The sequence below is a fragment of the Sturnus vulgaris genome, chromosome 15 (assembly GCF_052056855.1).
Source record: "Sturnus vulgaris isolate bStuVul1 chromosome 15, bStuVul1.hap1, whole genome shotgun sequence".
Classification (NCBI taxonomy): domain Eukaryota; kingdom Metazoa; phylum Chordata; class Aves; order Passeriformes; family Sturnidae; genus Sturnus; species Sturnus vulgaris.
Genome location: NC_142257.1, coordinates 16,024,431 through 16,050,554, shown reverse-complemented (window position 1 = coordinate 16,050,554; position 26,124 = coordinate 16,024,431). Strand labels below are relative to the sequence as shown.

Below are 26,124 nucleotides of genomic sequence, written 5' to 3'. Positions count from 1 at the left end.
CTTCTCAGGTTTTATTGATCCTGAACCATCGCCCTCAGCATTGTTCATCTGTGACGACAGGAGTCCCTGCTGTCACCACAACACGGCACGGGATCACCGTGGGTTTACCCCAGGAAACCGCATGAGCTGGCAGCAGAAGGGTGGCCCTGCTGAGCCACAGAAGAGCATGTGAGACGTGAGGGTGTCCAACACTTCACCAGCACCATCCCTGGCAGCAGGGACAAGAGCTCCATGTGCTGGCATATGGGACAGCTTGTGCCTATTCGCTGTGGCAGCCTCAGGACAGTGATCTGACGTCAGTGTCACACGGCTGCTGTTGATGTTGACTATTTTCATGCTAGCAACTTATGGAATTGATTCTGATTCTGCTGTTTCTACCCCAATTCTGCTGCTGTTTGCTCACACACACCGAGGCAAAAGCACTGTGTGCCTGCAGAGTCCATTACCCAGCAGGGTCTCCAAGCTGGCAGGCACACACCCCACAGCCTGTGACACCTCTCGTCTGTGAAGAAAGCACAGCTGCTCCTCCGAGCACCTCCACCCTCCGAGAGCCCTGCAGGCAGCAAGGAACTCCTCGGGCGTGGAACAGAGCACACAGGCAGTACAAGCAGTCCTGTTAGTTTGAGCAGCTTACTCTTACCCCGATGCAGGGGGAACCCCACAGTCTCACAAGCAGGAGGAACAGAGGTTGTTGCGAGACTTGCACAGCTTTAGATCTTGTTCTATGTGATCTCTTGACCTTCTCCTCTCCCAGGGCTTCTGAGCTTTCAAAGTACAGGAATGCTCAAGGTAGTCTGGGGATGACAGTGCCTTCTCTCACTTGTCTATGAGGTTTGTGCCCATGGCACAGAGATCACTCCTTTTCTATAAAAATAATCTTTTACAAGGCTGTGCCTTATCTGGGGTGTGCACATCCTACCTCTGGGGTGTGTGTGGGAGGAAAGCGGCTAAAGGAATGTTCAGGGGATAGCTCAAAACTGACAGGGAATCAGGCCATTTTCAGTGGTCCAGCCCTCCAGCTAATCTTCCACCAGCAGCATTTAAGCAGCTCCTCTGCTGGAGGAAGGGGGAGATGTTTGGAGTGTTGGTGTTCATCTTCCCAAGTCACTGTCACATGTGATGGAGCCCTGGTTCCATGGAGATGGCTGAACACCCGCCCACCCACTGGAAGCAGTGAATTCATTCCCTGTTTTGCTTTGCTTACATGTACACCTTTTAGTTTCCCAATTAAACTCATTCCAAGAGTTTTCTAGCTTTTACCCTTCCAGTTTTCTTTCCAGTCCTGCTGACAGGGGAGTGAGGGAGTCGCTGTGAGGCGTTTGACTGCTGGCTGGGATTAAACCTCGACAGGCAAAAACCTCAGCCCTGCCTTTGACGCTTCTTGCACAGCAAAGTTACAGGAAGCAAATGCCACAAAGTAATTTAGGTGGGGACTTCGCAGCACATGAGATAATATATCACCTAGCATGTGATAAGAGCAGGCACAACAGGCAGTTCCTATAAAGCAGCTTAAACTTCATTAATTACACACTAGCATATTTTGCATCTCTTAACCTGCCCTAGCTTCTCTTGGTAAAGCATTCATTGAATTGTTGGGGGTGGGGGGTTTATAATATTTTTTCTTATTTACTATGTTGAGGTAAACACCAAAGTGTGATTTATGGCATCAAGACTGACTAAGTGGGTCACACCAATAAATAAATGAGATTCTTATATAGCAATGAAACAATTTTCATTTCACCCCAGTAATACTGACTTTTAAAAAGAGTCCTTGCCTTCAGGTATGTCATTCGTGTAGAATCCTCTCGTCTGGTTTCATTACCCAGAGATACTGCATAGTACGTTAGGACTGTAGTTATAGAAGTGTGTGTGTGTGTGTGTGTATATATACACATTTGTATTTATATAGCTGATCATACATTCACCTTCGGATTTATTTATTCTTCCTTGGGACTTTTCCAAGCAATGTGTTGACTGACATAAAAAAACTCCAATCTCAAAGTTCTCATAACTTATAAATCAATTGCTCTGCAAATTAATGAATGTTCTGAGCCTCTCACAGGCCTGCGTTAAACTTCAGTTTGAGCTAAACCTCAGCTCTGAGATGAACTAAAGATAGCTGAGCATTGATCTCAGTTTCATTTTTTGCGGTTTTATTTCACATATTCTGTGTTAGCTGGGACATTCAGATAAAAAAACACTGCAGCTTATAGTGAAGAAACCAAAACTTCAGATTTGCTGATCTTTTTTTTTAACTGAACAGCCCTTAGCTCATTCATTATCATAGAGCCCTTTATCTATTCGAACTTTTCACATGGGGAGATGAGCTAAGAGGGTTTGCTTGACACAATAGCTTAAAGTGGGCATCCAGTGTATTAAAATTCAGAACTTGCTCCTAAAACTCATGCACCAAATATGCATTTTTGTCCCTGACAGAGTCAGAGGCTGAAAAAGCAGTCAGTGAATCTGCATTGCTGGAAAAGGAGAGTTACCATTTCCTCAGTGAAAGGCTGGGTCAAGAACTTTTCTGCCTGTTTCAAGACAGCAGGAATAAGACAGCTGTCAGGATGTATACTATGTTTTTTTCTTATTTTTCTGGGTTGCATATATATATTTATTACCAGCACTTCCCAGGGACGGTATTTCATTTCCTCTAGACTTAGAAAGTGTGTAGGAAACAGTCAGAGTGTCAGTGCTGGAAAAAAAATGCCTCAGAATTAAGGTAATAAAAAATCTCCCCTGCAGATCTGTTTTCCCCAACCCCACCAGAGATGTCTGCAAGACACCGGATAGCTCATTTTACACCAAACATTCCACACTGCACAGTCTGGTGACAGGCAGGAAATTACAGACTCTTTTCCAAACACTGTATATTTATGAGCAAGTTAACTTTCAGGTAGCAGCTAAATTCTTCTATTCCCTAACATGTATGTAAATGCTTGTGTTTAATGTTTCAATAGTAAACTACATTGCAGTGAAAAACCACAAAACCACACCAAAATTTCCTTACTATAAGAATAAGACACGGGAATTTCCACAATTACATATAGCTTACAGAAAGAGAGAAGTTATGCAGCCTTGCTAATACACTCTGAACTTCCTTTAAAGGATGAGAAATGAACACTTAGAAGACTTCAGAGTAAGTTTTCCAAATGCAGATATTTCAGAAAGGAAACATGATAAATGGGAAAGGGTATCCACATGAGAATCTCAGCTTTTTGATGCAAGATTCTGGATTAAAATGAACAATAAATATATGACAGGTTTTACATGTTTAGGAGCAGTGGGGGAATGGAGGGTGAAAAGACATGGCTCCTGTCCTTACACAACAGGTTTGTGAGTAAACTTCATGCCCAGAAACTGAGCATTTAGTCTTTCCTTGGTTTGTGAATGGTTATTTCAAAAGACACTTTTGCCAAAGCTAAACTCCAGACACATAGAAACTTCAGCTTCCAAGGCAGAGATTATGCCCAAATCCTCCTCCTAGACCAGAGCTTTTAGGTTCATCCTAGTTCACAGTAACTGATCTATAATTACATGGTACTTTATCACAAAGGAGATGGGAAAAAGTGGAAAAACCCATTATGAATTATTCTGGAAAGCCCAGGGTTGTGAGCAGGAGATGGGAGGCCTCACCATGTCCTGCCACTGGCAGTGGGCTCCCCTCTGGCCACAGTCAGGAGAGACTCAACAGCCCTCGGAGAGGATGTGACACGGACTGTGCCCATACCTTTGTGCACTGAAGATGAGCCAGTGTGTGTGCCCAGTGACATCCTGGCCTGTGGCAGGAATAGTGTGAGCAATAGGAACAGCAAGAGGCCCAGGGCAGTGATTGTCCCCCTGTGCTGGGCACTGGGGAGGGGCACCTCAAGGCTGTGTCCAGCTCTGGGCCCCTCAGTTCAGGAAGGACATTGAGGGGCTATAGCAAGTTTAGAGAAGAGAATGGAGCTGGGAAGGGTCTGGAGCAGCAGGAGCTGCTGAGGGAGCTGATAAAGGGGCGCAGCCTGGAGAAAAGGAGGCTCAGGGGGGCCCTTCTGGCTCTGCACAACTCCCTGACAGGAGGGGCAGTGATGGGGGGTCAGGCTCTGCTCCCGGGGAACAAGGACAGGAGGAGAGGAAATAGTCTCAACTTCCACCAGGGGAGGAATTTCTTCACAGAAAGGGGGATTAGATATTGGAATGGGCTGTCCAGGGAGGTGGTGGAGTCACTGTCCCTGGAGGTGTTTAAGGGAAGCCTGGACATAGCACTCAGTGCTCTGGTCTAGGTAACACAGTAGTGTTTGGTCCTAGGCTGGACTCAGTGATCTGAGAGGTGTTTTCCAACCTAACTGATTGTGTGATTAAGCATCAGCGTGTTACACTATGTCAGGAAAAGTTTCCAGGGAAATAAGTATTTTGGTGCAATCATTGGAGTCCGGGCACAGGAAAGAAGCCATTTCCCAAACTGCTCCAGTGCTTAACTGCGGGATCACTTCACTCAGAACGAGGGGAGATGAAAGCAAACTTCAACTGCCCGTTTAATTTAGCAACACACAGCACTCGCGTGATTCTCACAGCCCCGCAGAGCGCGAACCCGGCGGCCCGACATCGCCTGCAAGTGAGGCGGCACAACGGCCTGGGGCCTGTGCCCGCTGCCGTGCCCGTGCCCTCTGCCCCCGCCCGTGCCTCGCTGCCCACGGCCCAGGCACGGCGATTGGCGGCGGGCCCGTGGGGTGAGGGCGAGAGCCGGTGGAGTGAAGGCCCGTGGAGTGAGGGCGAGAGCCGGTGGGGCGAGGGCCCGTGGGGCGAGGCCCGGTGGGGTGAGGGCGCGGGGCCCGCCGGGAGCTGTAGGCGCGGCCGGACTGCGGCTCCCGGCGCGCCCCGCGCCGGGCGGGGGCAGCGCTGCGGCAGCGGCGGGGCGGGCGCGGAGCCGCCCCGGCCCCTTTGTGTGCGCGGCCGCGGCTCCGGCGCCGCCGCCATCTTGTGCCGGCCGGGCCCGTGTCCGCCGGGCTCAGCGGGGCAGCGCCGGGGCCGCGCTCCTGCACGGAGGGGCCGAGCGGAGCCTCCCCGCGCTCCCCCGCCCGGAGCCCGTCCCGCGGCTGCCTCTCGGCACCGTCCGCTCGGCGCATCGCAAGCGGAGCGCGGCCGCCCCGCCCCGTCTCCCCGCCCCAGCCCGAGCGCCGATGCCGCCGCTGGAGCGGCCCCTGCCCGGGCCGCGGGCGTAGCGGCGGGCGCGGCCAGCGCCGCTCCCCGGGAGGCGGGCGCCCGGCGGGCGAGGAGCATCAGGAGAGCGAGGCCCGGCCCCGCGGAGCCGCCGCCGCCGCTGCCCGCCCCATCAGGCGAGCGGCAGGAGACCCGCCCCGGCCGGCAGCGAGCCGGGCCGCCGCCGCAGCGCCATGAAGATCAAAGATGCCAAGAAGCCGTGTAAGGCCGGGCCGGGGGAGGCGACGCGGGGGGCGCGGGGCTGCGCGGCGGGCGGTGCCCATCCATGGATCCGGGAGATGCCCGCAGAGACGCGTCTCGCTCCTGTGCGTCCCTCTGAGGGAGGTGTCGGGGTTCAGGTGATCCTCAGTGCTGCCGTCGGAAGGACTAGAATAGAAAGTGCTATAATCAGTTTCTTGGGGATGGGTGCTGTGTTTGATGAAGATGGCACTTAAACGCTGTGCTGAGCATCTGCGCAGGTGGCTGCAGTTGCTACAGTTTTGATTTTTAAGGGCTAATCGACTTCTAATTATTTTTAGAATATTTACTAATATTTGGATGTAATTCTTTCGTTAAAATACGTTGAATGCTCCCCTTTAATAATCACAGCTGTAACATTTCTTGCTACGTGTTATTCTGGAGTGCCATATTTGTTTTGGAGGGCGCAAACATGGTTCAGACTCAGGTGAATATAAACAAAATGTCTTAAGATTACAACTTCTTCTTGGAAAGAGAGATTTGGGTTGAGTGTGGTTAATCCACACGCAGTTGATGTGCCCTCAGTGTAACAGATGCACAGCTGTGCAAAGCAACACACCTGTCAAGCTCATACAGGTGTGCCCTTAGCTGAAAGGGATGCAGGTATTGCTCCATTGAGTTTAGCATCTTTTGCTCTTGTCATCATACTCAAAGACTTACTTTCAGGGTGAGTTACTATATAGAAAAGATGGCTAGTCCCAAATTTCTAGGCCTTGTGTTCATACAGCGTGACTAGCTAATGAACAACATGCAACTAAGACAAGATATTGGAAGTTGATGTTCTAAATTTCTTTTTTTGAGCAGCTCAAAAAAAATCACCAAACACGTATGTAACGTAGGAAGTATTAGCATAGCTCTAGAAATAGCTATAAAGGCTTTAAAAGTACATTGTTTCCTGTGGTTTGTTGGGGAAACTCTAAATATACATCTTGTAGCACACAGTTAACCATCACCTCTTGTTAGTGCCAGTGTGTGGAAATTGCCGAACTGACTGTAATGATGTTTATGAAGAGTAGAGTTCAGGCAGCATTCTTTTCCCCTGGTATAATATTAAGAAATCTCATCAAGACAGCAGTAGCTGGCTGTAAAACGTTATAGTGGTTTGATAATTGAACTGGGGAGACTATTGCTGCTCTTTCTGTAGAAGCCTGCTAATTTCAGGACTGTCTCTGCTGGACCTCAAAGCCTTCTTTTCTTTAGTGGTGGATTTAAGCCTCATGTTAAATAACAGTGAAAATATTATCAAGAAGTTTTAAGTGCTCAAATATGCTGCAATTATAGTTACAGTCTTCCAATTCTTGAATTTGAACTTTGCTGTTGGTTTCATGATGGGAATTGGAAACAGTTGTAACTGTATAAGCCGGAGGGGAAGGATACAGTGTCAACTACTTTGTTTATTTCTTCTTGACTCTTGGACACACTTTGGAGCTGGTGGCTTTTTAAAAGATAATAGCACAGAGTTTCTTAGGCAGTGAACTTTAGACTCAATCGGTAGATTTCTGCTCATGATTAATCACACTGGGAGAGCAGCTGAATGTTTGAAGAGGACCAGATCCACAGAAGCCCTGAAGACGGAAATTGATGTTCAGGATTCTGGTACCCAAATATTGCTGTCAGTTTGGCTTAAATGCTCGCATGGACATGAAAGTCGAGTTGGGCTCACAACAGCACCTTTAGACTGTTTACAAATCATTTGGCTAAGACATTTGTAGACACTTCAAAACAATTGCTGAGTGTATGTTCCTTAGCCCAGGTGAGTACCTAATCATCTGTGATGGAGCCAAATGTGGTTCTGGGGGAAAACGGGTAATTGTTACTTAATTTAAGAACCTGCCAAGTAGAATTGAGCCGATTGCTTTAGTCTACCTGTACTTTTATCTGTGATGTTTAGCAGGAAGGAAGGCCTGATTGCAGTGACTGGCATGAGAGAGGTAAGGGTAAAATGGAGACACCAAACCAGTTCAGAGTTCCTGATGTGGTTACACTGCCTAGACGTGCTTCTGTGGTCCTCCTTTCCAGATCTTCACCTGACTGGTACTGTCACTAATTTGATGGAGTAAAAACTGTGAGAAACACAGCAGAACTTATGGAACACAGCTTCTGAGATTTGCTGTCTTGTAAGAAGCTAGTAAAGGGCCATTTAAATCTCATGTGCTGGTGATGAGAGGAGTCAAGCATTTTAAAGGAAGATAAGGAAAACCTTGTACTAAGTCAGTGTAGCAGTGGAAGCTGGAGAGATTGTGGAGTCTCCGTTCTTGGAGGATTCTTGAAAAACTTCTGAGGCCTCAAAGTGTTGATTGGACAAAGCTGTAGCTGACCTCATCTAGTGTTGGCAGTTTTCCTGCTGGTGTAACTGAGGTCACACCAGACGACCTCCAGAGGAACCTTCCAAGCAGCAGTTGCGTGATAGCTCTTCAGAGGAAATGCCCATGGGGAAGAATGGCTGTCAATTTTCAAGGAAATTTCCAGAGGTTATTTGTGGGTTGAGATGATAAATGTGAGAGCAGCAAGTGTTGCAGAGCTGCTGCTGTGTGGGATCTGCCCAAAGGGAAGAGAGCAGGAACTCATTCAGAGCGAGCTGTGCCTGTTGGCGGGGGAAGGCGAGAGCACTGTGCCAGCGTGCTGCGCTCTCCAGGGGAGCTGGAGCCCTTCCCCTTGGCTCTGGAGTGCAACCTAGTGCTGAGGGAAAGGCAAAGACTTCGAGCGTTGGATACACTGTGTATGTTACTTTTTGCGGTTTGTTCCTTTTGATTGTTTATTGAAAATAGTTTGAGAACAAATGCCTGCATTTCCCTTGAGGTGAGTTGAGACATGCTAATATACGAATGTACACTGCAGAGATTTGCAAAATCCTGCATCAGTATAAAGGAAAAATGAAAATTTCAAGTTTATTTTCTCCAATGTGGTTCTGTGGACACATGGAGGGTTAGTGTACTAAAATTGATGAAAAATCCATTTGGGTTGATGGAGAATCCCTTATAAATAGATGTTTTGGTATTTTTTTCCCCATGGAATTTGCTGCATAGTTTTTTGGTATCCTAGCATTTTCTTATTAGTCCTTGAAAGCTGATTATTAGCCTATAGCAGATGTTACAGGCTCTCACTCAATGCAGTTGAAAAATGTATTTCTATTAATGGATTAATACTGCCAGGAGCAGTGTATACTAAAAGTGCATCTTTAAGTGTTAAATTATGCCTCTGCATTCTGTATCTCGCCATAAAAACACGTATCCCCAAAGAGACCGCTGCTGAAATGTCAACAAAATTACCAGAATGAGCAAGGAGGGAGAAGCTGAAAGCAGTGATATTTTGTCTTGTATTAAGCTTTATGTGGTACCCACTTGTAGAAGTGATAAAGCCCATGAAGAGCAGTTACAGTAATTGCCCATTACCACCTGTCCTCCCACTGTGAACGGGGCTGTTCTGGAGCACGATTACAGGTGACTGAGTGGGAGTTTGCAGAGCGTGATGGAGTTTTCCCACAAGGAAAATGGGAGGATGTGCCAGGGTGTGTCAGATACATTTAATTTGCATGTAAATTCTGTCCAGTCCATATGTATTTGGAGCTGGATTTGGGATATTTGAACCAGAAACCTGTTACACAACTTGTTAAGGAGAGTAAGTCTCCAGTGTCTCAAGGACTAAGGACACTTCGGTGCAGTTTTGCTCTGGAGAGGCTCATGGGCCATGTAGATTGGTGTTCATGGGCACAGCATTTTGCTGCCCAGCCCTCAGGTTAATCCTATTTAATTTAGCAGTTCAGCAAGCTTTGGTGTGTTTTCTCTTGATTTGTCCCATTGCTCACATTAGCTGCCTTAGCCCCCCCAGCTGATTTAGCTGTTAAAATTTGCCATCAGGTTTTACTTTGCTGCATGCTGATGTTTTAGGGAAATGCTGGAAGTTTAAGAATGGATGCACATGCACAGAAGAAAATGCATTTGGAGAAACTGCATGATGTATTTAGTTTGTGTTTATAAAACACTAGCTGTGATAGTTCAGTGTAACTTTTAAGTAGTTGTTTGCCTTGTCAGTACTCAGATAAGAATGGGATCAAGATTAGTTTTGTTATCCAAGGCTACATATTGAATTAGAGAAGTTTTGGGCATCAGAACTGATGATACTGCATACTTTCATAAGGAACTGTTGCAGTGCTGGCAGAAGTAAGTTTAAGTTTTTGTGGATTTAACGATTCTTTTCCTTTCTTGTATTTTAAGGCTGTATAGCATTTTGAACTTTGGCACCGTTTGGCAGTTGTTCCCCCAGCTGGGTTTGTACTTGGAGTGCAACGGTCTTGTTTCTTAATAATGCATAAGCTTTCTTAGAAAGATGACACAAAATGTGGTAGGTTTTTTGCTGTCAATGACAGATGTGAATTTATTTTTTTCCCCATGGTGCCAAACTCCCAGCTTGAATCAGGAGTTAGCTGCTCTTCTTTGAAGGTTGGTTCTTGTTAACTTATATAGGATTGACCCAGAATGTTACTTTATCTTACAGGGAAAATGAAGTATTTCAAAAGTGTTTGTGTTTCAAATATGTCATTGCATTCATAGAAGAGAGGTTGGCAGGAATCTATTTCTCAGTTTTTAAAAGCAAAATACAAATAGAACATTAAACTGAGGAATCTTAGGCCTTGCTTAATAAGGGGGGAATAGTTAAGTCTTTTTTGTGTGTACTTCCTGCAGCTTTAGATCCAGGATGGGTGTACAGAATCAGACTACAAGTGTATGGTCTGGGTGGAAAGCTTAGAAAGGTCCCCTGAAGAACCCATGGAAAAGGAAAGTACTTCAACCTTTGTGCTTGCATTGGCACAAACAAGACGTGTACTGTAATTATTTCATTTGGCATATAATGACCTTATATGATAAGATACAAGTAACCTTAAGACTGCTGCCAGTAACTCTGTACAGCATGAACTTGAGAAGTGCAGACACAAGAGAATGAATGAGGCTTCCCTGTGTATCTCTGAAGATTATTAAGGTTTAAATAACAAGCAGCAGCCACACCAGCATGGCTTTTCTTACTCAGCAGAACTGCTCCATCATTAGGTGACCACAGCACTCTTCCCTTGCGGGAAGTGCTTTTCTAATTGCAAGAAGCAGTTCTAGGGAATCCTTTTAAAGATCATGGTTTTTTTTAAAATTCTGAGCAGGTTGCCCCTCAAAGCTGTCTTCACAGCATGTACCGAGCAATGTGTTGCTTTATTGCAAGAGTTCCTGGTTGCTGTGTCTAGGTAGGGACCACAGTGGCTCCTGGCAGAGCTGGGGACTGAAAGAAAATCTGGATTTGTAATTAAGGAGGTTGTATATATATGGTACTCCTCTTGCTGTCCTGAAGATAGTTAAATTTGGTGTGAAGTATCACATTAAACACCCTTTGGGTTTTGACTTCCCAGTTCGTGTTCTACTCCATGTATCTGTCTCTTCTTGGATAGTAAAGATCTGTGTTTTGTGTATTCTTAAACAGAGCCTGGCCTGACTTCCTAAAAGTAGAGTGTGTGTTTTTGAAAGAGTTTTATGTGGTTTATGCAAGTCAGTTTGGCTTGTTAAATAAAAAGCTGGATTCTTACTTTTCCTTTTTATCAAATTGCTGCTGAACACTGCAGAGAGGAGCTGAACTTTAAAAAGTGGGGCTCTGGACTTTTTTTTGTGCATAGAAGTTAAATTCTCAGCAAGGAATATTTCTGAGCTGTGCATCACATTTTGTGGAATATTCCTGGGAATAACATTTAGAGGAAGAGCTGAAAAAAATCTTTTAATGATCTAATCCCCATAGAGCTGTGCAAAAAAGTCAGTTTTAGTGCAGGGGAATTGACTTTCCTTATGGATTGAAGCTGTGGAATGATGGTTACAGTTGTGCAAGTCTTCAAACCCAGTATCTGCAGACCTGTAAGCTTCGAAAAAAGGTTGAGTAACTGGCAGTGGTCTCATCCAGACCTGTTTCTGTAACTGTGACTGCTGAAAGAATCAAGCTGATGTCCGGGGATATTTTTTTCTAAAGGTTTTGCTGCTGGCATTCTGCTCCTAAATCTCTCAGAGAAGCGTGACCCACAAATGCAAGTAAATAAAATATCTTTTATAGAGTTATTTATGTATCCCTGCATCCAGATATGATGGATTCTGAGCCAAGATCTAGCCCAAGTAAACCTGCAGTAAGAGGAGGGCTCACGATGTTTCCATGTTGTGTCCGTGTATAGTTACATTCAAATTCAGTAAAAGCAGTGTATTTCTATTATTTAAAGACAGCTCAGGCATGGATAAATCTTGTATCCTTGCAGTCCCAACTGATTGTGCCCTTGCCATTTGTGTTTATGTGGATCCCCTTCTGTGTTTGGAAAACAAAATGGCTTTCATTTTCCTGGCTGCACCTGTAATAAAATCCATATAAATCAATCAAGAGTGGCTTGCATGCACAAGAATCCTTGTGTAACACCTTCTTGCTGGTATAAGGATTAAGTTAACAGTACGTGGGCCCAGTAGCTTGTCAGAACTCCTCCACCTTGCAAATGAAACTTGAGCAATGTACTTTCCAGCCAAAGCTTGACAAATTTTCAGTGGAAAAATGTAAAACTTCCTGGGGTTCACAAAGGTGAAAACTGGCCTATTTCTTCAGTTTCAAAGTCTGCAAATGCCTGTTAAGATCACTCAGTTAACCCAGAAAACTGATCATGTACAGCATGATCCTATTTTTCAGCATAAAATGTGTTCCCATTTAAATTATGGAATAAACGTACAGTTCAGCTGTTCTTGTTCGTTACTTGGTGTACGAGATCCATAAACCTTAAGACTTACAGAGGCGTGACTAATGCTGTATTTGCAAAAGCTTTTTGGACCATTTAACATGGGATGAAGCAGATCTTCTGACAAACAGGCATGACTTGCACCAAATCATCCTTAAACTCATCACATGAACTTTGAGCTGTTCCCTCCTCTTTCCTGTTTTGGAGGACAAGATCCCAGTTATGCACTAAGCCTGCTGAATGGGAAGAATTCAGGTGGTGCTTGAGTTGGTGTGTCCTAGTTAAATTCTGCATGGGTTGGATTAACTCCTGCAGGCATGTTCTGGTCTGCTAAGTGACAGCATTCATGGCAGGAGGTTGAAACTTGGTGAGGTCACTTAATAAATCCTCAGCTAATTGTGGTCAAACAGTAAGATGACAAATTTTCTTATGTCCAGAGCCGCAGGGTGAAGAAGGCTGGCATGCAGTCACAAACTCATTTCATGTGTCTTTATGCTTAGTCTTATGCTTAGCCCTCAGTTATATGGAAAAGATACCAGCTTTATAGAGCTTCTTAATTTCTATTTCAAGCTAGATTTTGCTCACAGAATTTACCTTTGTATTTAAATTTAGTTTTTCAAGGTACAATAACCAACTAAATTTTTTTTGTTAATATCTAGCAATGTTCTCTGATGCCCTTTTCTGAAAGTTGAGGCATCATCAAGGCTTCTATTCTTCTTAACTTTAGCACTCAGTAAATGAACTGACACACAGTAGCCTTGCCTAAATTTATTAAAATATTTTGGTAGGTCATTCTTCTCAAGGATAGATCCCACTGGTAATGTAAATACAGTGTAATCGCATCTTGCTCATGGTAAGCATATTAACATCTTTCTAGTTTTGTTCTTTCTTGCATTTCATGCTTCTGTAAGATGTAAATTACATTTGAAGAGATAAATTGGAACTCTAAAAAAGAAAAAAAAAAAGGAAGAAAACCCAAGCAAGTTATAGTGTCAATTAGGAAATAGAATATAAGCTTCTCAGCTGGATGTCCAGGATCTTTTTTAAACTTAAAAGTTGAGTCTTTCTGTTTCTGGGAAATGGCAGGGGGAAAGCTCTCAGTTGAAGATATTGTATTTGCTGAAGGGTTTCTGAGTATCTGTTTCACTGCACTTAGGAATATTTATTTGATAAATTGATTGAATATTTATTGATACAGGCATATGCAAATTTTGGTCCTGCAGTCATCCCACATGAGGGACAAAGGCAAAGCACTTGTGGTTTAGTGTTCTTATTTTGTAGTACAGAAATTCCCCCTTCCTAGCCAAGGTAATAAAAAAAATAATAAACCAAAAAATAGAACCTAAATTCAGTAATACTGATTTTCTCTTTTGCTTGCACTTTTTAATAGGACTTTTTGTTATCCCTTTAACTTCAAGAGATAGAAATTGGGCATTATAGCTGCGTCAATTTTTAAAGTGCAAGTAAATTAAAGCTTTCTTCTCAACAAGCACATTATGTGAGGGACTGTTACAGGAGGAGTACCTGGCCTGACCCTCTTGTCAGCTGAAATGTGTAACCTGCTTTCTTCAAGTGTGCATTGCAGTCTTTGTGCTGAGCTACGTCAGAGCTGTTATTTTAGAAGTGAAGGTTATTTTAATCCTTTGTTCTCAATAAAAAAAGTGATGAAATTTTGTTTATGAGTTGGTCTGAAAGATAGGGTATAGTTGGGGAGTTTTTAGTTCAGCTTTCTGAGCACCTTATAGCATTTAAATTTGTAGAGTTGCTCATTTTTCCATTTTTACCTGAGGCCAGAGAGATACTGAAGGTCATGTAATTGAAATGAGTGCAGGTACTTTTTTCTTGCGAGGTTTGTTGGTAGTGTCTGTCTTGTTGAAAAGGACAGCCCGGGTTCAGTCTTAAGCTCCGTGTATGGCTTTTGCTCTTCAACAAACCTAATGGCTCATTCTTGTATCTTCACAGCTTTCCCATGGTTTGGCATGGACATTGGGGGAACGTTGGTCAAACTTGCCTATTTTGAACCTATTGACATCACTGCAGAGGAGGAGCAGGAGGAAGTGGAAAGCCTGAAGAGCATCCGCAAATACCTGACTTCCAACGTAGCCTATGGATCCACTGGCATTCGGGATGTCCACCTGGAGCTGAAAGACTTAACGATTTTTGCTCGAAGAGGAAACTTGCACTTTATTCGGTTCCCAACTCATGATTTACCTACCTTTATCCAAATGGGAAGAAATAAAAACTTCTCAACACTACACACGGTGCTCTGTGCCACTGGCGGTGGTGCCTACAAGTTCGAGGAAGATTTCCGCACAGTAGGTAGCCTGGCTCGCCTCTCCCTGAGGCTGATGGGTTAAAATAATCTGGATTTTGATAAACTGTGGAAAGATCTAATGGTTTTTCAGTACAAATTGTGTTAAGTATGGTGGGAAGTTACAGCCTTCCTGGAATCCACAGCACCTGTTAATTGTCCTTCTACTTTATGAGAGAACAGCAGCTTAAATATTGCATGCAGAGCTATGGAAGAACTGTAGTGAGCCTTAAGCCCTGGAGAATTTCTGACCCGTGATTTTCCTGTGATCCTTGGAGTGTTAATGAAGTTGCAAGGAGAGTTAGTACGATGCCATTGAGCTTTTTATATGCTGGTACCTTAGAAATTACTGTTTTGACTTGTAAGATGGGAGAGGGACCCCAAAAACCTTGAACAGATTGGCAGATGTGAGTTCCACCAAGATGAACCTCAGTGGGGCCTCTAGGGTATTTGATGACCTCTTTATTAATTTAAATTGGTGAAAAATGTTGTTAATTTTTCAGTGGAGTAGTCTTAGTATCTCAAAAGTGATCTTTGAGTTTACAGAAGCAGATACTTGTACTGCATCTCTCTTCTTGACTCAGGTCTGAGATCAGGATTTACACTCAGATTTAACCTACTAGTTTATGTATTCAAAATTTAGGTCTGAATTACTTGTTGGCTTTATAGGGGCGTTGAAATTCCTGACTTAGTCACATGAGATAGCTTCTTAAAAGTTGGGCAGTACAAATATAGTCATAAATTTGTAACACATTTGTGCAATGTTAGAACATGTTGCCACAGTCTTTTTCTTCTTTCTTAACACAGATTGGAAACCTTCAGCTGCACAAACTGGATGAGCTTGACTGCCTTGTCAAAGGCTTATTGTACATAGACTCTGTCAGTTTCAATGGCCAGGCAGAGTGCTATTATTTTGAAAATGCCTCAGATCCCGAGAGATGCCAAAAGATGCCTTTTAACCTGGATGATCCATACCCATTGCTGGTTGTTAACATTGGGTCAGGAGTCAGTATTTTATCAGTCCATTCCAAAGACAACTATAAACGAGTAACTGGAACAAGGTAAATTAAAAACCTACATTGGGGTTGTTACTCTATGGGGCAATGACATAAAGATCTCTCATGTGAGGAAGTGCTGTTTAAAAGCAACTGGTTTTCTCTGTCCTTAGTCTAGGTGGAGGGACCTTTCTTGGGTTATGCAGTTTGCTGACAGGCTGTGAAAGTTTTGAAGAAGCTCTGGAAATGGCATCCAAAGGAGACAGTACACATGCTGACAAGCTGGTTCGGGATATTTATGGAGGAGACTATGAAAGATTTGGTTTACCAGGATGGGCTGTAGCATCCAGGTAAGCAGGAGTCTCTTGGTGGGTTCTTTTGTTGGTTTGGGGAGCTTCAAAAACAAGACTTAAAACTATTCATGCAGCAAGAACTGCTTTTTTTGCAAGGTTTTAGTGTAGTCAGGTTTCATTTTTATGTTAAAAGTATGTATCCTCAGCTTTCCTGGAGGTTTAAAGCCATGTGCAACTGCAGGTGCCTGCTAGGTTGATATTGAAGAAACCTCCTGAGATACTTCATGCACAGCTTTGTGTGAGTCAGATGAACGTGAGGTGATGGCAGGAGCAGAGTGCAGAGGTGGTGTGGTGTAACCCAGCAGGCAGCTAAACACCACACAGCCACCTGGACACTCCCTCCAGATGGGGGAGAGAACTGGGAGGAAAGAAATCAAACTGGTGGGTTGAGATAAAGACTGTTCAACAGGACAGAAATGGAACAGAACAGAATGGTCTCCTCCCAACTCCTTGTGCACCCTCATTGTGCTCACTGTGGTGAGGAGCAGAAAAGGCCTTGACTGTGTGCAGGCCTTGCTCAGCAGTAACAAAAACATCCCTGTGTTATCAACAGTTTCCAGCACAAATCCTAAACACAGCTCCATTGTAGCTACAATGAAGAGAGTTAACTATCCCAGCTAAAACCAGCACACAGCTAGGAAGACAATTGACTTTGTCCCAGTCAAAACCAGTGCAAGAGAAGGAAGAAAGTACCAATTTATTTTTGTTTTCCTGGAGTCTTTTAGTAGAGCCATTGTCTACAGAGAAGATGAGTGGGAGATAGCTTTTGTGTTGCTCTTACAGTGAAGCAACTCCCAATTTTTTTTGGAAATGTGGTTGTCACTACAGACACCTGATGTAATGTTTTAACTTTTCTTAGTGATGAGGATTGAACACAAACAGTTTGCACCATGAGAATGAATGTCATTGTCAATGACAGAGGACTTTTGTCACAGCTGCATGTTTTATTTCCAGTGGGGAATATTATTGATGATATCACAGCTTAGTACCCTTACAAAAGATAAGAAAAATAAACTCTGCAAGCGAAACTAATATGTACATAGGAGTGTTCATTAAATCTTTGCTCTAATTCCATAGTGAGTCATAATTCATGGCAACTTAATTGTTCTCCCTCTCCATCCACCTGAGTCCAAGCCTCTTGAGAGTCCATGTGCTGAGAGGTTTTTGTACGTGCAAACTTTACACTTTAGTCAATACATTTGAACTTGCTTTATGTTGGTACTTTCTGTTCTCATTTGCTTTTTAAGATCCATAAGAGCTTTAATGGCTTTTTGAGTTTTAGAATAATCAGGATTCTTGCTCTCCAAACTGACACAGAGTCCTTGGTGGTAACATATCACACATAGCTATGGATTCTGTTGTTTCTCTTGTGCTGTGCATCGTAAGGGAAGTGCCCTTCTGATCCAGAACTCTTAATTTGTGCAACCTAAATTGCATTCTGTCAGCTGTTTTATTTTGTTTCAGAGGGTTGTGTTCCATCATAAAACCATTCAATTCATCTCTGGTTTTCTTCTACTTCGAGAATAGAAGAATTGATAGGTATTTGTGAGGAAGCAAACATGAGGAGTGGAGGATTTACCAATCAAGCAGTGACTTAATTTACAGTGACTAGATTTGCAGAATAGTCTTCTGTGAAGAATGAGACTGTTTTACTGTAAGTGGTTCTTCATGGAAGTCAACAACCTGAACAAAAATATGTTACTGGGGGCTGTTACTGTAACACAATTGACTGTTTCCTGTGAGGGAATAAATACAGATGTAGTGTCAAATTGCTGTATTTAATACAGACTTAAAAAGCGAGTTCCTCAAAGAGGAAGCATGAGACATAGGTTCTGTTACAGCATCAAATAATTTAAAATTACTTCAGTTGCAGATGAATCACTTTGTAACTCATGGCCATTTCTGCTGTTCTAGTTTTGGGAATATGATCTACAAAGAGAAGAGGGAGTCTGTCAGTAAAGAAGATCTTGCAAGAGCTATATTGGTCACCATCACCAATAACATTGGCTCTATTGCCCGGATGTGTGCAGTAAATGAGGTAAAAACTTCTGACAAGGAGATGATCTATCTATAGCTCTGTTACTTGTCTTCACATGAAATGACTGCTAAAATGGTGTATCATTTTAAATCTTTTAATACATTCTCAAATGAAATGAGGAAATTCATGTAGTAGCTTTGAGCTGGGCCTACAGTCACCCTGTTTTAGCAAGGGGACTTCAAGTCCTCATCACAACATCCTGTGCTTACCTGCAGGCTTTGTGCTACATTCTTTTAGCAAAGCTTCTCATCAGGTACCCTCCCCATTGGCAGAGATATCCTTATCCTGCTTCTCCAGACAGTCAAAATAGTCTGGAGCAATTCCTGGTGCTTCAACCACAGAACAGTTGGGTTGCAAAAGACCCCTGGGGGTCATGTAGTGCAGCTCCCCTGCCGAGGCAGGGTCACCTGAGGAATGCATCCAGCCGTGAAACACAAACTCAGAGACAAACTGTGGACTCTGCTTGGAGGTTTCAAAATACGTAACTTGAGTAACTGCAGCATTTAAGTTGCTGAAAGTCCTGCTTTTAGCAGTGTATAATGATGGCCTCCAGCAGTTCTTCCAAGATGAATTTATTCTCTGAACAAGGCCTTGTTTCTAGTTAAACATTATTTTTAATTTTTTCTAGCTCTTGAGACTTAAAGATTGCTTTGACATCTCTTATCTTGCTGGTTGATACAGAGAAGGTTTCCTGCCATCTTCTGTTTCTAAGAGTTTAAAAAAGAACCAGTATGTGTTCGGTATTAGTGTGGACAGCCAAGAAGTTGTGGAAGAATACTAAATTTAGACATAGAAGACATGAGTGTCTGAGCAGTAGGGATTTCTTCCTTCATTATCAACAAATTTGGGATAAAATGAGGTTTAGTAACAGCTCTCTTGTAGACTATGGGCAACTGAATTCAGAGCTCTGCTTAAAATCTTCAGATGTGATTATCTCAGAAGTACTAACGGCCCTGTTAGCTGCAGTAACCCTCCTTTTGCTTAATTAGGAGCCAGATTAATTATATTTTCTGGTTTTAATTTTGCAACTTCTTCCTCAGTTTCATTATTTTTCTCTCATGTCTGTCTTGGAGAAGAAAGGTAATTTTGTGAGTGTTAAGTTAATTTTGGCTTTTTGCTTTATGGCAAAGTTTAATAACAAAAGAGTTAAAATGAAGGTGAAGTTGAAAGTACATTCTGCATGTCTTAGGCAAATGTATGCAATTTATATTTAAGGGGGAGGGGTAAATGAGAACAAATCAGAACTTGTAAACTGCACAAACTAGCTTTATTCCAAGGGGTTTTTGATCTAATTCCAGCTATGTCACAGAACTACAAACCATAAGAAGTAGCTAATAGGGATACACAAACTGGTATCTTGAACTGATGTATAAAGATTAAATAAATCCTCCCTGCAGTAGAGCAGAATTATTGTGCCTTAACTATGTGTCTGCTTTGTCTTCACTGGGAGCTAATCAAGATGGTTTAAAAACAGTTGCATGTTAGACATTTGACTACAGGTTGAATTGTCATATTAGTTATTGTAATAACTTGGATATGATCGTTTATTTAATGCAATTAAATGCTTTGTAAAGCACTGTGCTAGGGACTAACACAATTATATTTTCTTTGGTTCTTCCTCTCATGTTGTTAAACCAGTGTTTAATGTTTTCACTTAATGCTGAATTTACTTCAGTTAATGGGGGATATTAAATGATTTTCACTTTTTTACATTTGACTTGATTAAAATTCACAGCTCGCTTGTAGTATTCAGCCCTTAGTCTGATGTGAGGCTGAGGTAGACCGAGGTCTGAAGATGAAAGGAACATCTGTCATGTCTCACTGCCTTTGGCTTCTTTACAGTGCTGCCTTGTTGCATATGGATCAAGCAGCATTGTACAGGGCTATGAAGGCATTGAGTCTTCTCTACCAAACAGAAGTATCTTTCATTTAATTTCACTTTTAGCTGGGCTCTTTCTTTGGTGTAATTGATGAAAATGCTCACTTAATTTGAAACACAAATGCTGCTTGTCTATAAATTAAGTCCTTTAATTCTCAAGGGTCGCACCATTTTTCCTTTTCCTCAAGTATGCTGTGTTTTAAATTTTGGAACCGTGTTTTAATTGTGGGTTGTTTGTTTTTTGTGTTTTTTTCCTTGCTGTAGACAGTCTCCTCTTTCATGGCTTAAGTTTTCAAAGCTGTGTTAAACAGTGAAAAGACTTAATCCTTTGCTTTTTTTTTTTAGAAAATAAACAGAGTTGTGTTTGTTGGCAACTTTTTGCGTGTGAATACTTTGTCAATGAAGCTTCTTGCATATGCACTGGATTACTGGTCAAAAGGCCAGCTGAAGGCCTTGTTCCTAGAACATGAGGTATGCTGTGGCTCATTTATCTGTGTGTGTTGTTTCACCATAAATCAGAAATGCCTCTATTGAGTAGCTCTCATGTGTGATATCCTGAGGCACTAAGTGCTCAGTAAATATTAGAAATAAGAGGTGGTTTGTCTTGCTGAATTGGTTCTCTGGGAGCAGTTTTCTGCCTGGGAAGTACTTCAGTCACTTTGGGGTATCTCAGTTCATGCTTTGGATCTCTGGAGAGGGACAAGAAAATGTTAAACTCTGTGCTAAGGGTCACCAGTCTTCCTTGGGTTTGGGTGGAAACAACAGTAAGTATTGTGTTTCAAAGAGTGCAGAAATGTAAAGCTTGGCCCTTTGAAACATTTTCATTGTTCTCAGCTGAGCTTGAGCAAGGTCTTGAAAGTCGAGACTGCTTTGACAAGGCCTGTTTTCATTCCACTGCAGACCCCTCAGAGCTGTTGTAGTGATTTTATACTTTGAGAGTAACTTGCTTTTGGACAGCTTCTGCCATCTAGATGAGTATGCAGTGCTGAGAGCTTTGACCTGTTTTGGTTAAAGTACAGGCAATCAGTATTAATTACAGGTGAAACAGTTGCTGACTTGTAGCTTCTGGGCAGTGGGTTGGGAATTTTTGTCCTCAGTTTCTTGGTCTGAAAATATTACAGCATTCCATCTGTTCCCTTCAGTTGATTCTCACAACTCTTTGCCTTTATTGCTTATCCTGAGACTGATGTCCACAGTAACAGTGGAATAGTTCCTTGTTAGTTCTATCCTCTTTAGATTTTTCTTGGGTAAATTTTAAACTTTTATATTTGCTCAAGTGTATATTCCTAACACTTGACTACTTAGTTATAGGGAGGGGGAAGATTTCACTCCACAGGGGAAAAAAAAATTCATCAGGAGAGCGTGGTTCTTTGCCTGCAGGTACGCAGACAATCTGAAAGTGTGATGTGTGGATAGCTCAAGGAATTTTTCACTTGTACTTTAGGAATAATATTGCTCTGGGTATTAAAGATTTTTTTATCAAGCAAAAGATTCAGCTTCTTTGGGAAGAAGAAACCAAACCTGATTTCCATGCTTTTGGAGTCACTGTCTTTGAGGTCCTGCAGTATATGGTGAGGCTTGGCAGGAAACCTCCTAAAGTCAAGCTAGATAAAATGTTTGTTTCACAAAGCCTTCAATAATTACTATTAAATATTATCTATTAAAAGTGTATAGTGTTCTTTCTGTAGCATTGATCCATCAGATGATTGTTGTCACTAAAGTATGATTACTGCAAAATTCAATACCCTACTTAAACTTGATTTTTATTTTTTTTTAACAGGGATACTTTGGAGCTGTTGGTGCTCTGCTTGGGCTGCCAAATTTCAGTTGAGATACCAGATGTCACTACACTGAACTATTTTCCACCTGAACGACTTGTTTATGTCGACGGGAACTAAATGTGGGGAGGGGAGAAGGAAATAGCTGATTTTCTGTAACTCTTCTTAAGAAGTGATTAAGCTACTGAGTATTGCTGTTGTAAGGAACGGGGTTTCACTCTGCTGGGCATTGGCAAAGTGAGCTGTTTGTGCTATTATTTATGTTCTTTGGTACGTGTAGCCAGTAGTGAACTTCTAATATGCAATACATCCTCTGAAAACAACTTTCCAGAAACTCCAGAAAAAGGAATGCCAAACCCTTAAGTGCTCAGGATGCAAATATTGCAGGTTTATTCCCAAGGCTTTAGGGCCATCAGTTTTATATATAATTGATGTCTGGAAAATTATTTTTATTAGTTATACTGTTATTATGAGCACAAGTTCTGTGTGTACTTACAGAAAACAAAAGATAACAAGGTACTATTGACAAGGTGAGGAAACTGTAGACAATTGCTTCCCACAGTAAACACACTAATTATTTTATTTTTATGTGTAATGGAAATAAGATTAATGCTTTAATTTCCAGTGGGAAGAATAGAAACACAAAGAATCAGCCAAAGCAGCAGATGAAGCAGTTGATATTTTGAAGGTTTCATGAAGATACTCACCTTAATTTATTGGAAGATTCAGCTGGTATTTTGGAAAGATTCCTCTGTCTTTGATTGGATTTGGAAAATGGTTCAGTGATTAATGAAGGCAGGTTTTGAGGGGAAGATTTTTTAGATTTTTTTTTTATTTTTTGAGGACATGACTTCCAAAATGCCTTCTGGATTACTTTTTTTTTTTCCTCATAAGTTCTGCCATCATGAATCATCATTTGTAAAGGTACCATAAAGCCTGAGAGAATTGAAGAAATCTTTGTAAAATAGACTAATTATGGACCTCATAATTCTGATGCTTTGGCTTATTTCTGTGAAGGTTTTGAAAAGTTTTTGCCCCATCCTACTAATTTGAAATTGTGATTTCCCTGTAATTTTGTAAGTATTGATGAGAATTCAAGTAGATGTTGAATTTGAAAGGTTACTTTTGGATTTGGAAGTTTGTTTTTGGAAGTTGAGGACTGATCAGAGTTTGTATTGCAGCAGCAAATGGACCAATATTTAATGCACTTGCAATATGGAATCATTCATCAAATTGTGGCCTTGGGATAAAATCCATACTCTGGAACTGATTTTTGGGGTTTTCTGTAGACTTTTAAAATTTACAGTTGTGATTATTACAATAACTTTAGTCCTGAAGCCAGGGCATGAGATCTTAAACTTACAGGACTGTTGTACAGTCAGTAGCTGTATGACTTTTTGTGGACTAAAGAGCTACCCAATTTTGTGATATTTTCATGTTAAATTTATTTCCTGTAAGTGCATGAGGAGCAACCAGACTCAAACACATTCATATCTCGGGGTTTAAGGTTTTTAAAACTGATTGCTCGAGTGTTCCACAGCATGGCTGTGTTGTATTTACAGATACATCCCCCTTGTGTTAGAAACACTTGTGCTATTTTCAGTCTTCTCTTTCTCAAAATTCAAAGCCCCAAACTAACATCATGGGTTTTTGCTTTTAAAATTTTGTGGTCCTTTAAGAGTACAGTACTTTAGAGTAGGCAATTAATTAAGTTCAATGCTAATCACAAATGCAGTTCCATTTATTGTTGCTTTTCCTGGTACTTGTATTGCATTTCCATTGTGCTTGCTTTGATGTTTCACTATAGACACAAACAACTAAAAATTACACTCACAGTTCAGCCGACCTAATGCTAAATCAGAGCACTTCAGAAAATAAGTGAATACGGTTTTTATAGAATGTCTATAAATGCTGTAAACTGTTCCTTTTGAGTTAGGATTGACTATCAAAAGTAACCTTTCTGTGGTTATAAAACTGTGTAATAACTTAATTTTCTGAATGTTCTGGCAGCCTGCTGAAAATTTTACAAAGTAACTGCATAATTTACTTGCAAAGGGTGCTTTAGGAGACATACTACAGCTCCATTAGAAACAGTTCCTTTAGACCATGTTTATTGCTACTTCACTTCGTTTGTGATACTGAGAGTCCTCTTGAAGCAGTAGTTAGAAGCTACTTGTATATTTAACCAAAAGCACATATAGAAGATGATTACCTAATACCCATAGTTTATTAAACCAATTGAATTGATGTGACCTAACATACATTTAAGTAAACTGTACAGAGTTACAAAATAAGCAAATGGAGTAATTCTTGAATAGCTGTACTGTATAGAAACTACTGTGAGAATCAAAAAGTATTCCCTACCTCTGTTTTATTTCCCTCGAGCTTCTAAAAAATTGGTTTCCTGTTGCCAATTTTATCAGCACAATTGTTACTTCATTACAAGAGCAACCACAGCAGCTGTTCAAGCCCAACTGTAAAGCCCAGGGATCCTGTATTTAAGCCACATCTTTTGGTTTCATCTCATTTTCTGTCAGCTTAGAACTTGTTATTCGAGTCTCCAAAGATTGACTCTACCACCAGGAGAAATTACAGGCATCACAAATAGTTGCAAGATAAGCCTTAACATCTTTTCTTCTGAATTCTCTTGTAAACAGGTTGAAAAGGTTTGTTTCTTTTATATGAATCACTAAAGTACGTTGTTTTTTCCTGATATAGTCTGTTTTTACTTTCACCATTGCCATTTCTTTTCTTCTGAGCTAATTGGTTGAAGCAGCTTTAGGGTGAATTGGTTCAGTGTGATGTACTACAGTAGAGAAAATTTGGGGTTTTCTCAGGACTACTGTTGTCTTCTGAAGTGGAACCAGTTTCTAGAGGAAAGTTCTGTGATAGTTCTTAAAAGTAAAATGTAAGACCCATTTTGAATGTGAGATCATTTGCAGCTCAGTCAGCCATGAGAGTGCCTTTTAATTTTTTCATATAATGCCAATTTTATGGTACTGGGACTTTATCCATGAGATTTCCTAACCAATATTACTTACCAGAGAAATGGCAGGTAATTTTTTTGGCTGTGGAGATGATCCCTTTAATCCAGTGTAGCAAGAGATACCAGGAAAAAATCATCAGGTTTCTGGCTTCCTATCCCTGTAGCCCTTAATCTTGGGGTAAGGATTTTGCATTTCTTGGTTTTATCCCTCCAGCTTGGTCCTTTCAAGTATTATGCACAGTTTTATTGTCTCAGTATATCTCTAAAGATCATGCAAGTTTATAGCGAGATAAGTACTGTTTATTTCTGGGTAGAGAAGTTCAATCTTAGGTGAAGTTATTCCAAGCTATTAAATATAACCACTTTGACCTTTCTAAGTCTACTTGGGTAATTGCAGTTTGAATGAAAGGGGAATTCTTACAATACATCTTGAATATTTAACAGGCTGGAATTAAAACATCCTCAGTGTTCTTTACTGAACCTAGCAGAGGTTTAAATACAAACAATTTTTCATTCTTTTGAGTAAAGTCTCAGTGCAGTGATACACCTTGTGTCCTAGTTTGCTCAGGATTTCCAAAGTGTGTCCAGGTGTCCGCCCTGCCCCTTGAAGATGTTTCCCTCTCTCAAGCACCTGTGTGATTCTGCCCACAGGTTGTCATAATTGTGAGTTACAGGGTGGAAGGAAGAGTCACCAAGCCCATCGTCCCACTTAGCCTCAGCTGTGTATTCAAAAGCTCTGGCTTCTCCTGATGGGTCATTGCTCTTTCAGTGGCACTGTGACATTCCTACTTGCACTTGAGTTGGTAGTGTAGATGCAAGGTGCCTTTAAGGGCTGTTACACTCTTTGTATCTACTCAGTATAGGTTTTCAGGAAACATCTGTTTCTAGATCAGTTGAAATAACTTCTCATTTCTAAGTATTTCAAAATAACAATGGGGTTTTAACATCTGGAACTAATTAAAGGGTCATCTAGAGGAGATCTCTGCTAGATAAAGACTAGATGATGTCTTTCACATCCAGTCAGAAATTTTCATTAATGAATAAACTTGCAGTCAACCTGTTTATAAATATCACTTTCACTGTTGACATTCTGTAATCCTCAGGAAGCAGTGAGTTCAGAGCAGAGGTGAAGGTCAGTGTGGTTCTATTGAGCTAGTTCTGGTCATTTCTAGTTACAACAAGACTAATTCTTTCCCTAAATTCTTTATTTGTCAATTGTCCTTCTTTTCTTATCTACATCTTTTTATGCAGGCTTAAAAACCATGTAATATGTACAGAGCTCTGCTGAGATTAAAAAGTGAACAAACATCTGTGGGTCAGGTTGGAAGTGTTTGAGCAAGGCCTGTAGGTCCCAGTGCAGAGCTGGGGACACACTTGGCACAGTTTCTGTTTGGGTGTGGTAATTTTTTCATTTCCCGTTTATGCACAGTGAGAGGGCATGGGCTTCACAATCATGGTGAATAAAATTGGAGAACTTAGTCCTCAGACATGACCATGGGAGGTTAAAAAAATGCTTTTTCACAGTGTAGAAGGATAATTCCTGCTTAAAGGTCTTTAAAATTTTACTGATGTATTCCAAAGTACATCCACCAGTATTTTGTCAACTGTG

At 41.7% G+C, this 26,124-nt stretch overlaps 1 protein-coding gene across 1 annotated transcript; it reads left to right on the top strand.

Moving 5' to 3' along the window:
• Positions 1-5,297: 5,297 nt before the first annotated feature.
• PANK3 (pantothenate kinase 3) lies at positions 5,298-24,242 on the top strand. Its single transcript, XM_014877360.2, has 7 exons — positions 5,298-5,403; positions 14,138-14,490; positions 15,294-15,547; positions 15,655-15,831; positions 17,749-17,872; positions 20,097-20,222; positions 21,532-24,242. The coding sequence occupies exons 1-7, from the start codon at positions 5,376-5,378 to the stop codon at positions 21,580-21,582; spliced, it is 1,113 nt and encodes a 370-aa protein (XP_014732846.1). The 5' UTR covers positions 5,298-5,375; the 3' UTR covers positions 21,583-24,242.
• The last annotated feature ends 1,882 nt before the right edge of the window (positions 24,243-26,124 follow it).

Bases quoted from the DNA above. Each gene is read 5' to 3' on its own strand.
- PANK3 (XM_014877360.2), top strand. From the start codon at position 5,376: ATGAAGATCAAAGATGCCAAGAAGCCGT. The intron at 14,491-15,293 runs GTAGGTAGCCTG...TTCTTAACACAG, and splicing joins TCGAGGAAGATTTCCGCACA to ATTGGAAACCTTCAGCTGCA. The intron at 20,223-21,531 runs GTATGCTGTGGC...TTTTTTTAACAG, and splicing joins CCTTGTTCCTAGAACATGAG to GGATACTTTGGAGCTGTTGG.